General features: G+C 37.8%; 1 protein-coding gene across 1 annotated transcript in view; it reads right to left on the reverse strand.

Annotated features, from left to right (window-relative positions):
- Positions 1 to 18,042, reverse strand: part of LOC126065112 (probable ATP-dependent RNA helicase DDX60-like) — a 146,456-nt gene that overhangs the window by 63,666 nt on the left and 64,748 nt on the right. The window contains 8 exon segments of the mRNA XM_049864801.1: positions 2,809 to 2,933; positions 4,632 to 4,760; positions 5,352 to 5,456; positions 10,397 to 10,506; positions 10,616 to 10,758; positions 12,763 to 12,878; positions 16,722 to 16,817; positions 17,870 to 17,989. Coding sequence (XP_049720758.1) covers positions 2,809 to 2,933; positions 4,632 to 4,760; positions 5,352 to 5,456; positions 10,397 to 10,506; positions 10,616 to 10,758; positions 12,763 to 12,878; positions 16,722 to 16,817; positions 17,870 to 17,989 — 944 coding nt within the window.

The raw sequence follows: 18,042 nt of genomic DNA on the forward strand, positions 1-18,042 counted from the left end.
GGTTTTTTGTGTGTGTGGTGTTGACAGTTCCTTTGCTCTGATTAATTTTCTGTGCTGAGTTCTTTTTATTCATGGATTGTCTTTCTACTTCCTTCATTTTTGTTGATTTTGTTTTTACTGAGTCCTTGATTTTCTTCTTTGTTTTGGTGGGCAGTTTTGCTCATTTTCTTTGTCATTACTGTGAGGTTTACCTTTACCGTCCTATGTTTAAAACTGTCTGTTATTTTTAAATATCTCCTTGACTTCCTCTCCAGATAGAAATTCTGTAACCACACCATTCATTCCCCCTTTTTGTTTTCAAGTTGTTATCAATTTCAGGTTGATGTCTCTGGTTCCCTGTTTTCAGTTCTGTTGCTTTATCTTACTTTGGAGATATCTCTATCTGAATTGGCATCTTGGTAATGATGTCATGTGGCTTACATTCAGGTTGTTGTCTGCTGCTGTTGGCTCTCTATCTTCTAAGGATGGTCTGGTTTTTACAAATTCCCTTCATTCCTGCTTATCTGGGAATGTCCTAATTTTGTCATCATATTTGAGAGACAATTTTGCTGGGTATTTGATTCTTGATTGGCAATTCTTTTCCTTCAGGGCTTTACATATGTTATCCCATTGTCTTCTTACCTGTATGGTCTCTGTCGAGAAATCAGAGCTTAGTCTTACTGGAGTCCCTCTGTAGGTGATTTTTTTTTCCCCAAGCTGCTCTCAGAATTCTTTCTTTATCTTCTTACTTGGAAAGTTTGATTATGATATGCCTTGGTGACTGTCTTTTGGGATATATCCTCTATGGGGTTCACTGGGCTTCTTGGATGGAAATTTTCTCATCTTTCATGATATTGGGGAAGTTTTCTTCCAGCAAACCTTCAAAAATTCTCTGTGGGTTTTTTGTTGTTGTTGTTGTTCTCCTCCTGTTCTGGGATGCCCATCACACGTAAATTATTCCTCTTTATAGTATCCCACATAACTCTTAAGTTTTCTTCTTTTTTTTAATTCTTTTTTCTGATTGTTCCTCAAACAAATTGGTACCAAGGTATTTGTCCTCTATCTAGCTAATTCTTTCTTCCATTGTTTGAATTCTAATTCTATGTTCTTCCATAGGGTTTCTGAGGAGTGGCTGGTAGATTCAAACTGCAGACCTTTTGGTTAGCAGCTGAGCTCTTAACTACTGCACCACCAGGGCTCCTTGCTCTCTAACCCACCAAAACCCATTGTTGTTAAGTCGATTCCCTAGGCAGTAGGAAATTCATGGCCTCACAAGTCATGTAGTAAGGACTTTCTTGGATGGCCCCAGTCTATACTGGCTGTTAGACATGTCCAGTCATACTATTTTCCCAAGATATCTGTCAAGATGATAGCAGTAAAGGGAGAATTCAAGATGGCAGCCTAGTTAGTGCACCATGCCATTCCTTTACAGCAAAGACACAAGAAACAAAGTGAAACAGAGACAGATGACAACTCTGGAACCTTGAGCATCAAATGAAAGGATATAGCATTAGATAAAACACCAAATGGAAAAAGAAACTGAATGACAGCAGTAAATGGGGAGAGATACAGAGTAGAGGTGCCCTGCCAGACAGCCTAGCACAGCAGGGCCATTTTGGGACAAAGCCAGCAGTGACCCTGGTGAGGAGGACAAGAAGACAGAGTCGTGGAACTCCCAATAGGAAACAGGGAAACTGTGCCCCATTCCCAGCTGGAATGACACCTTAGCTATTGCATAAAATAATTATTTAAAAATTTTATGAGTGTGTAAATAAAGAATCTTATTATTTATATTCCTATTTCCAAGTTATACTTTCAGGCACATCTCACAGATGCAAAACTACCTTTGTAACTAACATTGAGAGCCACACTGGAAAGTGATGTCAGTATGTATTGTCACATTTTTTTTTTTTTTGCTCTTGTTTTTAATTTGCTATGACTCAATCACAAAAGACAAAGAAGAAATTTTCTTGCAATATTCAAAATTTGTGTTCTTAGCTATACTAATCTCTATCATTATCTTGTTTCTGTCACTTACCACCAACATAAGCATTTGGATGTATAACAATACATACGTGCCTTTACTGCTGTCTCTTAACACATCTACATGACTGTGTGTTTGCGTTATCTGTTTGCATCTACATAATTTAATATTATCATTGGGTAAAGGTCCTGGGAATTAATTTTATAAAAAGATTCCATAGTTAGAGGATAATTTAAAATTATCTTGGCAAAATAATTTTTTTTCTATCTGTTCTGTTCCCAAAGTTGTTACTAGAGATGATCCAGGGTTCAAAGTGTTACTAAATAGTAAGTTCCACTTTGGTACTCTTTATCAAAGCTAGATACTTCAATCTCACTCAAGCTCTTTGTATCATAGCACACTATACTCAGAAATGTCTCTGGGTTTTCATTTTCCTAACTATAAATTCAAAACAAAACATATCAGCCCAGAAATAACTCTACAAGAATTGTAAGCATCTTATATGCTTTGCACATGCACATGAATATGCAATTTTGCTTCTAAAGGACCCATGTATATTCAAGTAATAATGGTTACTGATAAGAAAATTAACAAGGCTAAAGAGGTCAAAGAAGGTCAAAAAACAAGTGTCAAAAGAAATGAAAAGAACAAAGAGTACAAGTAAGGATTGAACTAGAAACATGTCCATTTCTTTAAAAATAAAATCTACTTACAGTGGTTTTTTTGCAAAATATGCACGAAATAGTATAGTTTATTTAATTGTACTGACTTTATATGAATGAGGGTAACTGGAAACAAAACAAAACGAAATATACACAAAAACAAATTAGGTTTTAATAACTCACCCAAAAAATATTGCCGGTAACTTATTCAATATTCTTAGCTTTTCAACAAGAAGGGGAAATATTTTTACCATATCTTTTGAACTAGACACTGATTTAGGGCTGAGCTTCTCCAGTACGCTTTTGGCCTAGGGTTGTAAATAAAAATTGATATTTTAAAAAAGAATATGTATAAATAAGATAAAGGAATTCTTTATTTGGGTAAGATCTGGAGCGCTTTTCACAGATAGCTTTTGTTTGTGTTTGTGTATTTAAAAAAAAAATAATCCTTTTAAAATGAGTTACAAAACTATGGCAAGAATCGACAGAGGACCTACTAGGACCAGTTGCCACTGAGTCAATTCCAGCTCAGGGTGACACCATTTGTTTCAGAGTAGGACTGGCTCTGTAGGGTTTTCATGGCTGTGACTCTTTGGAAGTAGGTCACCAGGGCCTTCTTCCAAGGCACACCTAGGTGGGTTTGAACTGCCAACCTTTTCGTTAATAGCCCAGCACTTAGCTCTTGCACCACCCAGTGACTTCTAACAGCGGTATAGACTGCTCAATAAGAAAGAAGAGTTATCAAAATATAGGTAGTAATATAGATGTAAGATATAACATGATCTTTTCGAGGTACTACAAATAAGTCTGGAAAGTAAGAACCGTTCACAAAATGATGCTGGTTCAGTTGTTGGAAGAGATGACGACTCAGGGCCTCCCCTCCAATTAGGCAGTAAAATAGGTTTTGAATATTTTAAAGAGTATAAAACATCAATGACAAATAACTAGAAGAAATGTAATAAAATATCTCTACCAGATTGGAGCAAGTTTTTTAAACTTAAGGTGATACAAAAATCACCTGAGCAAACTTCACTATGTTGGACTCAACAAAAATTGAACACCTATTTATGTTGTAAAACAACAAAATGAAAATGTGAAAGTCATCAACAAAATTGGAAAAAATACATAGAAAAGGATACTACTGTTTACACAATATAACATAGGTTAATATTCTTCTTACACAATACATTCCTTGAAATAAGAAGGTTTTTTAAAAGCACTAAAAAGATAAATGAGTAAAAGAATAAGAAAATTTACCCCAAAAAGTTCAAATTACAAAGATATGTTCTATTCTTACATGACCTTATGGTAGGTCAAAATATATAAAAGCTGCTTTGTTCTCTCTCTTGTTCTGCCTCCCTTTTATCTCTTATAAAAAGACCCAGCTTTTTTTTTTTTTGTCCAGCAGAGCAAGTGTTACTGAAATTGTGCTGTCAATTCATGAATGTTTGAAAAACCCAAATTAAATCTATAATCTAACTTGGTTAGAATTTTTTCTTTAATACCACTTATGCATTTATCATCTGTAAATTTGCCTAAACCCACTTCAAATATATTTCTATTTCCTCCTCTATCACACTTTACATGAGTTTCATAAATTGCTTGTAGTTACATAATTTCTCTTTATTTTTCTAAAACCAACTTGGAGTGGCCTCTCAAGAAATTCCCAATTTTCTCAGCTGTCATTATTCTGAAGCCAGTCCCTTCTATGGGAAAGCAGCATCAACATGGATTCTACTATAAACGGGTACTTGGTTTTTAGCTGCTATAACAATCTAAAGGTGTAAAAAGACTGCGGCACATGGTTCAGTGGGCACTGGAGTAAGATACAGAACCAGTTTCCTCCTCTTTATGTCTAACTCAGATTCGCTGGATAACATGTTTCAATTAAACTTCTAAAATCAAAATTGGAAGAAAAACATTAAAAAAACTGGCATCAGCTAGATGATACAACTCCAAACAGTTAACAATTAAGAGAAACCTTGTCAAAAAAACGTGAAAATTACCTTCTTTACATTGCCATTTTTAACCCAGCTAGTTAATTCTGCCTTGAGGTTTTCTTCATATTTTCTAGCATCATACTTTTTAATCAATGCTTTATTCTTAAAAAGACTGAACTCCTCTGGATCCAATTCCTTCAAAAAAATTACCACAAAATTAAATTATGCAATCTACATAAAAAACACAATGATCTATTTAAATTTATGTGTCTCTACCAAATTGCAAACTCTTTGAGGGCAGAGGCTGTTGAGTATCTTTTTAGCTCCTTATAACTTCTAATAGATAAAACTATTATGATGGATGAACTCTCCAAAGGAGAGAATACAGAACAAAGTCAACAAAAAGATGAAAACTTACAAACAAGGAAGTGGAATGAAAAGAATGGAGGGCTATAAATACGAAAAAAACTAAAGTATAGTGAACCAAAAGACAAAAAAAAAAAAAAAAAAGAAAGCATTTTTAAGATTTGTAGTTTAATAAAATTTTATTTTAAATATATTTAAAAAATATATTTTCAGAATTACAGGATATTCCGTCATATGAATGTAACCAAAAAAAGTCAAGAAGAATGTCTGTAAAAAATAAAGAATAACAAATTATTTCAAAGGATCAGCTTCAAATGATTACAGAGAATACAGGTACTTAACCCAAGAGTGAGTTTTCCATATCTTCTTTGACAGCATTAACGAAAGTTAGTTTTTGTGAATATATATTTATATACGTACCTGAGCCCTGGGCCAAGTTTTCCAGACTTCAGCCATGGTGTCATAAAGTTGGATGCTTTCTCGAGGTGATAAGGTAAGATCACAAGGAAATCCATATTTTTCAATCTGTGAATAAATAAATAAATTGTTGTATGAATGAATAAGATGGGAATTTTTACTTTTCCTTCTCTTACCTCTTGTGTCATATCTTATTCTGCAAGTCATTATCCACGTACCCAGAGATACCGAGGCTGTAATTGTTAACCAAATTTTAATCAAGAAGTGTCCCTCACCCCCTGAAGTAGAAAAACCCCATATTTCCTTAGACTTTTTGTACTAGGCAATAAACAATTCTCTATGAAACTTCTTTACAGCCTTGTTGAAAGTGCTGGGCTGCTGGAAAATAGGAGCACTTATAGTGCAGGCTCAGTCTAGACAAGTAAGTTTTGAAACTGAAATTGAGTAATGAAGGTGACTTTACGGTTTTACTGGCATCAAACCAGGTAAAAAAGGACAAAGCTCTTTGTTCGTTCGAGATCCAAGACAAGAGCTTCCTAGATTTCATGAAGACAAAGGCTCTCTCTCAGACCACCTCCAGACACTCAAAGATACATCTCCCCAAGGGCTGCTCAGGCTATTAACCAGGCTCTGTCTTAAGTCTTTTGAATATATGCACTACTTATTCCTCTCACAAATATTTTTAATGCTAGTTATGTGCCAGGCACTGTCCCGGGCACAAGGAAAAGAAATTCGGTCCTCATAGAGTTTATCTTTTACTTTCACTTGGCTAATCACATCTATTGTATGAAAAAGGACTAGAATAACATCTTCCAAAGTATGACTCTTAAAAAATGTTTCTAAAGGGTGGAAGATATTCTGCTAATCGAAATTAAACAGGCACCTTTATTTCAAGATTTCTGAAGATTTTTCTTATGTTAATGTGTACTGTGAATCTCCAGGAAAGAGATATGGCATGCTGCTTTTTCTCAAATTACTTAAAGATGGAGTCCTTGTTTCTAAAGACAGCCATGAATAGTGCATGGAAGATTGGAAATACTGGGCTAAAGGAGCCGCTTCAAAGACGAACAGCTAGAAAAGAATGGAGATGATACTTGGTGCAGTGGAAAATGCACTAAAACTGGAGTTTTAACTACAGCTCTAATTATTTTCCAAATTATTAGCTCCCTGGGTTTTGGTCCTTTCATCTATATATGGGAATGACAATATTTCCACTGTCTATCTTTCAGGATTGTGATGAGATTCAAAAGGATATCCTTTTTTTATACTATGCTATGCAGCATAAGGAATAATAAAAAAAAAAAAAACTGTTGGTATTGAGTCAATTTTGACAGAGCAGAACTGCCGCACAGGGTTTCCATAGATTGGCTGGTGGATTTGAACTGCCAACCTTTTGGTTAGCAGTCGAATGTTTAACCATTGCATCACCAGGGCTCCAAGGAAGAAAGGCTTGGAGATCTATTTCTGAAAAATCAGCCATTGAAAACCCTGTGTGGCACAGTTCTACTCTGACACACATGAGGTTGCCATGAGTCAGGATCGACTCGATGGCAGCTGATTTTTCGTTTTTTGAAACATAAATAATATGGAATCATCTTTTAACATCTCTCTGATCAAATCTATAAAGTTAGCTAGATGGCAAGGACTACATTTGTACAGACTAGTGAAGACATATTTCTTGGAAGGAGGAGATTTCAGTATCTTATGAGTTATATCTTGCAGATGACCACATATTCTGCCTATATATGAAGCTATCCCTGACTTAATTTGCGTTTTCTAGAATTGTCAGGACCTTACAAATATGATTTTCCTATTTTGGTCCCTGGAATAACAGTGACGTAGTTTATAGATAGTTTACTCAACTATAAAATGGGTAAAATTATCTCAATACCTCACATTGTTATAAGGATTAAATGACAGATAGTTTACTCATTTAGAGATAGTTCACTCAACTATAAAGTGGGTAAAATTATCTCAGTACCACACATTGTTATAAGGATTAAATGAGATAATATATATGATATGCTATTAAAATGCCTGGCATTTTGTTAGCATTCCACCTATTAATTAAGACGATTGACTGTCAACTTACAGGATTTTTTTTTTCATCAGTTTATCAACTCTAAGGAGCCCTGGTGGTGCAGTGCTTAAACTATTAGCTGCTAACCAAAAGGTTGGTGGTTCAAATATACCAGCCACTCCACAGGAGAAAGATGTGCCAGTCTGCTTCCCTAAAGATTTACACCCTTGGAAATCATATGGGGCAGTTCTACTCTGTCCTACAGGGTTGCTATGAGTTAAAATTGACTTTATGGTAACATTGCTTTTTGTATGTTTTGTCAACTCTAAGGTTAAAAACTGTATTAAACCCAATTGTTCACTTCTTCACTACTTCAGATATATCTTAAGGAGGCCTATGTCAGAAAAAGGTGACATAGAAAAGATCATTAGTTTGTACCACCTCTTCACTCATAAGCACAACTCTATTATACTATGACACTCTGCAAAAAACAAATCAATAAAAGACATTCAGCTAAAAGCCACAGGTGATGAACTGAGTGGGAAGATACACAGCAGTTCTTTCTAGGACTGCCTGGTGCAGACAGCCTCTTGGGGAACTAAGCAACTGACACTCTGCAAAAAACAAATCAATAAAAGACATTCAGCTAAAAGCCACGGGTGATGAACTGAGTGGGAAGATCCACAGCAGTTCTTTCTAGGACTGCCTGGTGCAGACAGCCTCTTGGGGAACTAAACAGCTGTCCATATATGGCAGCGTAATTCGAGATGAAGGCTAAACAGCCTCCTGTTCGCCAAGGACAAAGTCACACATGGATTGAGGTGATCCCTGACCACAGTTGGATTAAGGCCAGCTCACTGGTTCTGCTCCATCCTTCCTTTCTGAAACCATTTCCATGAGAGAATTACACAAGAAAGGATCAAGGTAGATGGTTCTCATTCGTTCTTCTCTTGTTTCCTCAACTCATTCTGCTTTCTGTCATTTCTCAGCAATTTCAATTTAAACTGATGTATGCTATTTTTTTTTTTTTTTTTATGCTATACTACAACTGGGATAATTTGATCATTCGGATAGATCCACTTGCTTTTGAGGAGCCCTGGTGGCACAATGACTAAGCATTGGGCTGCTAACCAAAAGGTTGGCAGTTTGAATCCACCAGCCACTTCTTGGAAATCCTATGGGGCAGTTCTACTCTGTCCCATAGGGTCACTATGAGTCAGAACTGACTGGAAGGTAACAGGTTTTAGGAACAACAGTGGCCCAGTGGTTAAGAGGGATATAGCTGCTAACCAAAAGGTCCACTGTTCGAATCCACCAGCTACTCCTTGGAAGCTTTACGGGGCAGTTCTACTCTGTCCGATAGGGTCACTATAAGTCGGAATCAACTCGACAGCAATGGGTACTTGCTCTTGTTATTGCTTCCTTAGAGATACAAAGAGAAGTCTTCTGTAAATGCACACCTCACAAACTTAACCACAGTTGTCTAAACATTTATAAAACCATAAGTCTCCGTACCTGTCACCACACATGATATAAAAGAATAAAGACTTAAGAATTCTAACACAATAGCAAGGCCCATGTGGAAGTCATATGGGGTCAAAGCAAGCTGTAGTAATTCTGTTGCTTCTCAGTTGTTTCGTGAATAGCTACTGAGAATAGAAGGAAGTCACATGACCCAAACTGACAACCTCCCCATGTACTCCAAACAACTGCACTCACAGTTCTTAAAGATAACCTTTTTGGAGCCCTCGTGTGTAGTGTTTAAGAGCTCAGCTGCTAACCAAAAGGTCAGCAGTTCAAATCCACCAGCTGCTCCTTGGAAACCCTATGGGGCAGTTCTACTCTGGGCTATAGGGTCTCCCTGAGTCAGAATTGACTTGACGGCAGTGGGTTTGTTTGTTTGGTTGTTTTAAGCAGAGTAAACTATAAAAAATGCTATATAGAAAAATACTATACACAGAGACATTATATATACATGTATCCCACTGCTGTCGGGTCAATTCCGACTCATAGCGACTCTGAAGGACAGGATAGAACTGCCCCATAGGGTTTCCAAGGAACGCCTGGTCAGCAGCCATTAGCTGTTAGCCACTATGCCACCAGGGTTTCCAGCACAATATAAAAAAAAATATATATATATAAGCATGAGGTAAATCCAGATAAGATACATGAATAGTTTGAGTGAAAAAGGAGTGTTGGCTCAGGTAATGGAAGACCTTGGATGCCAAGGTAAGAAGGTTGTAACTTATTTGTTTCCAGAGCAGAGAAATAGAAGGCTTTGGAGAAGAGAGAGAGGATTACATCTGTCTTTTAGGACAATTAATGGAGTAGCAGAATTTTTAGTATGATTAAGTTGCAGGAGCCTGGGGAAAAGACCAGTTAAATTACCTAGTCGCAGGAATAGGATTGGAAAAGAGAGATAAGCAAGAGAAAGTAATAAATCCTCCCACACTCATAACCCAGTACCCCACCTGAGATCTCTTAAGGCCTCCACCTTATCAACCCACTATGAAAACATTTATCAAGATTTTCATGTTAATGAGAAGTGTCTCTTGTCTAGATCACTTGATAGTGATCAGATTCCAACATGAACAAAGATGCCCATACAGCTGTAACTACACTGTTAGTCACAGAGAAGTGGAAGACAGAAATAGATGTAAGAAGAAGCTAGGCAGGGAGAGATAATGTCTAGAAATAGAGAAAAGGAATAAGCTAATCAAAGAACACAAGTTAGAATTTTCCATTACTTCCTCTTTAGAGTTAGTTATTAAATGTTGGATGTCCCACATAACTTTGAGGACCTGATGAAAATTATGAATCCTCTCCCCAGAAAAATGTACACACGTAAAATTATTAGAGGGGTTGCATTCTCCCATGAAGTCTGTGCTTGCTGTCCGTTGACCCCAGGTTAAGATGATCTGTGGTAAAAGAAGTATGCTGCAACTCTATGGAGAGCAATTAGGCCACTTATCAATTGTGATACACACTAATAATTCTACTGATAGGACAAATACGGCTTTATACTTACATAATCTGTTGTCAGTGCAGCGTATGGATGATAATGATCAAAACAGACATCGTCATGTTTTACTGAACATATATGCTTTTCCAAATCATTGTATCTCTCTCCATAGATCACTAAATAGGGAGAGCAAGAATATCCAAATTGACAAAACATGTAATGACTGGCATATAGGTAATTTTAAAGTAAGACATAAAAATTCTTATACTTGTATATCAAGCTTACCAAGTCTAACTTCATATGATTGATTTGTATGCAAATTATCTTCGAGAGAGTTGGAACATCGGCCACCCTTTTTTCCAGAAATAAATTCTTCTTCCATCATCTTGTCTGCCTGTTTCCAGTACTGTTTTACTGATTTTAGCCACCTTAAAGAATAAATATGCATATTATTTAGGCAGAATATAGAACTACTTACCAAGAACTTAGACATTTCAAGCAAATAAAATTCCATGGGTCAAAAAATTATACTTAAATACATAGGCTCTGAATTTAACCTACTGAAGTTGAATTCTGGGGCCCTGATTTTTTTCTGGTTTTGGTTTGAGTTTCAATCCTGTATCATTTAATAGCCCTGGATTTCAAGCAGGCAAGTTCCTCATAAATCCTCATAAAATGGAGGATAATAACATTACCTTCCTTACTAAGATTGTTGTAAGGATAATATGAGTTAATATACCTACCCAGAGGAAGAATTATGTGTTATTGTTGTCCCTAGAGACAATCAACTCTTAACAAAATAATATTTGATGTTCAAATAAGACTTGTTATTTTCATGATCCCCTTCTGCAAGGTGGAGCAATGTTAAGAAGCCTCAAGGTGAGGAGCTGTGTTCAAGTGATTTTTCTATGTTGTTAGGTGCCATCGAATCGGTTCCGACTCATAGCGACCCTACGCACAACAGAACGAAACACTGCCCAGTCCTGAGCCATCCTTACAATCGTTGTTATGCTTGAGCTCATTGTTGTAGCCACCGTGTCAATCCACCTCGTTGAGGGTCTTCCTCTTTTCCGCTGACCCTGTACTCTGCCAAGCATGATGTCCTTCTCCAGGGACTGATCCCTCCTGACAACATGTCCAAAGTATGTAAGACACAGTCTCACCATCCTTGCCTCTAAGGAGCATTCCGGCCACGCTTCTTCCAAGACAGATTTGTTCATTCTTCTGGCAGTCCACGGTATATTCAATATTCTTCACCAACAACCCAATTCAAAGGTGTCAACTCTTCTTCAGTCTTCCTTATTCATTGTCCAGCTTTCACATGCATATGATGCGATCAAAAACACCATGGCTTGGGTCAGGCACACCTTAGTCTTCCGGGTGACATCTTTGCTCTTCAACACTTTGAACAGGTCCTTTGCAGCAGATTTGCCCAATGCAATGCGTCTTTTGATTTGTTGACTGCTGCTTCCATGGCTGTTGATTGTGGATCCAAGTAAAATGAAATCCTTGACAACTTCAATCTTTTCACCATTTATCGTGATGTTGCTCATTGGTCCAGTTGCGAGGATTTTTGTTTTCTTTATGTTGAGGTGCAGTCCATACTGAAGGCTGTAGTCTTCGATCTTCATTAGTAAGTGCTTCAAGTCCTCTTCACTTTCAGCAAGCAAGGTTGTGTCATCAGCATAACGCAGGTTGTTAATGAGTCTTCCTCCAATCCTGATACCCCGTTCTTCTTCATATAGTCCAGCTTCTCTGATTACTTTTTTAGCATACAGATTAAATAGGTATGGTGAAAGAATACAACCCTGACGCACCCCTTTCCTGACTTTAAACCAATCAGTATCCCCTTGTCCTGTTCGAACCACTGCCTCTTGATCTAGGTAAAGGTTCCTTTACAAAGATCAAGAGATAGTTGTTTTCTATGTTAGCTTTCCTTTTCGGACAAGGACAAAGAAACCCAAACCCAAACCCACTGCTGTCAAGTTGATTCCGACTCATAGCAACCCCACAGAGTTTCCAAGGTGTAAATCTTTACAGAAGTGGACTGCTACATCTTTCTCCCACAGAGCCACTGGTGGTTCGAACCACCAACCTTTCAGTTAGCAGAGGAACACTTTAATCACCACATCACCAAGGCTCCCTGGACAAAGAAAAGGGAGCATAAATCTATCACTTTGGATGACATTTATTTGAGAATTTTTGGAAAATTTCCTACACAATTCCAGATCTGGCTGTGGGAGATATTTTTGAGAAGTTTTATTCCCTGAAGTTTCAAAAATAGGTAACAAATTTATCTGAAAGTTATAGCATTATTCAAGGATGAACAAACTATGGAAATAACCTTAAGGACTGCACACTGGCAGAGATAGTATACAAGTCAGGCATTCAATATGTAATAACCAACCCTCTAAAATGGAGCTAATACCTACTCAGTGAAACGTTCAGGGTTGCCTATGGTAGCTGAAAGAACCAGAAATGGACATCGAATCATGACAAGGAGGTGCTCCCAATATTTTCCTTCAATTTCTCCACCAAGACAATGGACCTATTAAAGAAAAAAAAAAAAAAAACCTCAGTTGTAAAGTTGATTTGAAAATGGTAAATGAACAAATTAGAGAAGCATGAAATAGCCATGCATATTTTCCCAGTTTCATATAATTGGCCATGCCTAAATAAATAAATAGTGATGAATTCAGACTATAAGGACAGCTGACACTAAACTTTTCTTCAATCTCTATAACTAATCTGTGAGACAAAGAACTCAATGTGGCCTTTGTCTTTCATTCCTGAGAGATAATTCCAAAACTTCAGAACGTCCTGAGTAGCTGCAGAGGTGCCTTTATTATTTTAAACCTTCAGATTACATCTGAGAATTTGTGCAAATGAGTGAGGATTGGCCAGGCCACAAAGGAAGGGAGGGGGTATGATTTAATCAATCGTGCATTATTCAATGAGGACCCAATAATGACTACGCAAGGAAGCTACTAAAAGCTCTGGTTGGTGAAAGACATCAATACACGTGGGAGGTTCAGTGCTCCCCTTTGGGACACAGAAACTTCAGGTCGTGAACCCTTCCAGACCTCGCCTCATGCATCTCTCCTTTATGCTAATTCTGACCTGTATCCTATTGCTATAATAAATCTGCCATCATAATTACAGTACTTTCTGTGAGTTCTGTGAGTCATTCCAGCAAATTATCAAACCCAGAGGAGTAGTGGGAGCCAGCAGGTGAAAGCATGTTGTATGGATGCCTGCAATGGCGTCCTGAAGAGGTGGTGGGAAAACTCCTAAACCTCAGGTAGAAGTAAGGGTGTCACGTGGACTCCCGAGTTTGTAGCTGGTATATGCCTATTAGGCAATCTGAAGGACGGAGTCCTTTTAACTTGGGAGATCTAACGTAGTTCAGCTTGGCTAGGTCAGTGAGGGAAGTACTGCCTGGGTAGCTGGTGCCAGAACTGAGAGGTGGGAAAGTGGAGATTTGTTATATCCTCATAGTTGGGAGTAGAATAGTGGGATTCTAAGATTTCCACATGACCAGCTGGTGTGTGAGGTTGATTTATTATTCCCCTTGCAAATCCATCACTAACTCCTATTGATTCTATCTCCAAAAATCTCTTGTGAAGTCATGTTTTCCTCTCCATCTCTACTGGCACCAAGCTAAAAATTACCTGCTTTTCCACAATACCCTACTGATTGTTCTCTTAGCTTCTCCTCTTTCCCTACACATTTTTCACATTATAGCTATAATGGTATTTTTTTTAATTTATTTAAATTGAATCAGGCTGTGTCCCTTATTAAACCCCTGCAATGTCTTCCATTGCATTTAGAGCAAAATACAAAGCCCTTAAGTGGACGTGTAATACCCTGCATGATCTGGCCCCTGTCCACCACTCCAACCTCATCTCAAGCCACTGTTCCCTCTCGTTCCAGACAAACTAGCCTTTTCATTCCTTGAACACACTTGTTCCACCTCAAGGCCTTCACATATACTGCTCCCTCCACTTAAAATGCTCGTCTGTCTCTCTTAGCCTGATTATCCCTACTTCCCTACAAAGCTCAACTGAGAGTTGTTCCTTCAAAAATACCTTTTCTGAGCACCCACTCCAAAGTTGTCCTTAGTGCCCATTTTGCCATTATTGGTCACCACAGCCTGATCATTTTCTTCAGAGTTTTTATTACAATGTTGTACTTAAGTATTCACTGGTATACTTCCTTGTTTAATTCCTCTCTCCCTCACTAAACCATAAGGTTGTCGCTGGTACACCAGAGGTGCAATCAGTGGCTGGCACTTAGTAGGCTCTCAGTGAATATTCACCAAGTGAATGAATCAATTAGATTTAACCAAATAATACAAATTAAACCAGACTTAGAGAAGAGGCCCAAAATTTGGTCTTAATTGAACAGAATAAATTGTGACAGGACTCAACGGGAAAGACATTACCACAACCAAATAACAAAAAATAATTGATACTTAAGCCAGTATATTTCCATATTCCTTTTGGTTTTGATCTGATCAGATTAGAGGCCACTTTGCCAGATAATCACCTTCATTTTGTACCAATTAGCAATATTCTCTGAACTTTCTAGAACAGACATTAATTTTCAAAACCTTCCTACAGATTTTTTACATCATCGTATTTATGTATTTTGAGATTAGATCATAATCCAAGATTCCAGATTGTGAAGATCAAGGGTTTTGGTTTCATCATTTTGTGTTTCTCCTTAGGATAGGAATATTCAAGGTGAGCAAGACACATAGAGCTCAGTGAACAAAAAAGAAATAGAGTACTTCAGGGCAAAAGAAAGCAGAATGACAGGATGCTAGCTTGCTCCAAACTTCATGCAAGGAAAAGGTAGACTTCCTGTAGTTTTGACATCTGGTTCTCCCTTAAACAGAAAATTCCTTGAAGTGAAGAAATGCATAGCCTGCTTTCTATTTAAATCTCCTTCAAAAAATGTAAAGATAAAGCTAGGTTACTCCGGATCTACCCCATTCTCCATGTTGCTTTCCGACCAGGGAGTCGGATCTTAGGATCTGCCGCAACTGCCTGCACCTCCTGCTCTCTGGCTTCTGTTGGATTTGGCCAAACAGAAAGCAGAGGAAAGAGACAGGAAGGGGGGAAGACGGTGAAGTCAACGTCGATATTCTCTTAGCTCCCTCCTTAAGAGGTTGACTTCAGCTGGCTATGTTCCTCCACCAAGGTCACTGCTTTTCCCAAAGAGAGTCTACAGGCTCTCTCTCCTTTTGAGCTCTATACTCCTTCCTCCTTCCTTCTTATCTACAGATGATAACAGCTTGGGGCTGCTACTGCTACACTTACCTTGGTTGCCTTCCTCACACTCACCTTTGTAAATAAACGAAAAAACTACAACCAAACCTGTTGCATTAAGTCAATTCTGACTCATAGTTACCTTATAGTACAGAGTAGAATTGCCCCATAGGGTTTCCAAGGAGCAGATGGTGGATTTGAACTGCCAATCTTTTGGTTAGCAGCCAAGCTCTTAACCACTATTCTAGGAATTATGCTAATTTTTTGTTGTTGCTGTTTTTCTTTTTAATTTTTATTGTGCTTTAAGTGAAAGTTTACAAATCAAGTCAGTCTCTCACACAAAAATTTATACACACCTTTCTATATACTCCTAATTGCTCTCCCCTCAATGAGACAGCACACTCCTTCCCTCCACTCTCTCTTTTTGTGTCCATTCTGCCCGCTTCTGATCCCCTCTGCCCTCTCATCTCCCCTTCAGATGCCAACATAGTCTCGCGTGTCTACTTGATCCAAGAAGCTCACTCTTCAGCAGTATCATTTTCCATCCCATTGTCCAGTCCAATCCCTGTCTGGGGAGTTGGCTTTGGGAATGATTCCTGTCTTGGGCTAACAGAAGGTCTGGGGATCATGACCTCTGGGGTGCTTCTACTCTCAGTCAGACCATTAAGTCTAGTCTTTTTATGAGAATTTGGGGTCTGCATCCCACTGCTCTCCTGCTCCCTCAGGGGTTCTCTCTTGTGTTCCTTGTCAGGGCAGTCATTGGTTGTAGCCAGACACCATCTAGTTCTTCTGGTCTCAGGCTGATGTAGTCTCTGGTTTATGTGGCCCTTTCTGTCTCTTGGACTCATAATTACCTTGTGTCTTTAGTGTTCTTCATTCTCCTTTGCTCCAGGTAGATTGAGACCAATTGATGCACCTTAGATGACCACTTGCTAGCATTTAAGACCCCAGGTAAAATTATGCTAATTTTAATATGTCATCTGCTTCCTGTTGGTACCATGACTCACACAACAACTTACATAATCACCATCATTGACAGAGCCCCACATTCTTTAATTTGAATTTACAGTGCATTTGCACACTAGGACACCAACCCAGAGAAATAACACCAAACCTACCTCATCAAATATAACATATCTGATCCTTTCCACCCAATATTGACGATGAGGAGAGAGCAGCAGAATTTCAAAACATGCAGGCACCGTTACAAGTACCTAAAAATATGAATGATTATTTTGGAAGTTTATTAAGCATTTATTTTGTGCCAGACATGGTAATATGTTGTTGTTATTGCCATTGAGTGAGCTCTGACTCATGGTTACCTTATGCATAACAGAATGAGTCATGGCAATAAAAATAGGAACCTAAAAAAATATATGTACATGATTCATTATATGTACTTACTGGTAATTAGGATAGAGTATTGTTTCTGAGGGACAGTTTCATGAAGATTAGGGTGTATCTGTGACAAGTGAAGTATAAATCCTTATATTTATGAGCATTTGAATTGATGAAAATGAAAAAAAGCTAATTCTCCATATTGGTGGTTTTATTTATTTATTGTTTAATCTTAATTTCTTAACTTTGAGCTCAATAATTTCTTAACTACCCTTTTCTATGATTTATCTAACAAAAGGTACACTATCTAAACAATCTCTTGAGATGCATTTTTATAATGAGTATCCTTAAAATATTGTTTACAAGAACTAGCAATTTTGAATGGAAAGAAGAGCTCAGATAATTATTTAATAATGTACTGAGTTTGTCAGAGCTACATACTTTGGACACATTATCAGAGGGACCAGTCTCTAGAGAAGGACATCATGCTTGGTAAAGTAGAGGGTCAACAAAAAAGAGGAAGACCCTCAACGAGATGGACTGCACAGTGGCTGCAACAATGGGCTCAAGCATAGCAACAATTGTGAGGATGGCGCAGGACCGGGCAGTGTTTCTTTCTTTTGTACACAGCGTTGCTATGAGTCAGAATCAATACCACAGCACCTAACAACAACAACATAAACTAGAATGAGATGCGATAACCTATTATTTGACTTTTCAGATCACAGAGTAAGTGTCCTTAGAGAGTGAGCCTCTTTCTCATTCTTTAGAGTAGAGCAATCTTAAATTTTCCTTATAGCAATTTCATATTTCATAAATTCAATGAAATTATTTCCACAAAGTTGTATAACTACTGGTTCCCAGTAAAAGAGATCTATAAGTAGTGTTCAACGATTTAATAATAAATGCATTAATTGATATACAATACCTGGCAGTTTAGTGCATCACAACGGTAATCCGGTGTGTAAACACCACATAAAGCTGTATCATTTGGCAACATTTTAGTAAAACGGTTCTGCACAGTTGCTGCCACTTGACTAACAAGGGTCTGATTAAGAAGGAAAAAAAATCCATTAGTCACTTTGTAGAGAACAGATATGT

Source organism: Elephas maximus, chromosome 21 (assembly GCF_024166365.1).
Source record: "Elephas maximus indicus isolate mEleMax1 chromosome 21, mEleMax1 primary haplotype, whole genome shotgun sequence".
NCBI lineage: Eukaryota > Metazoa > Chordata > Mammalia > Proboscidea > Elephantidae > Elephas > Elephas maximus.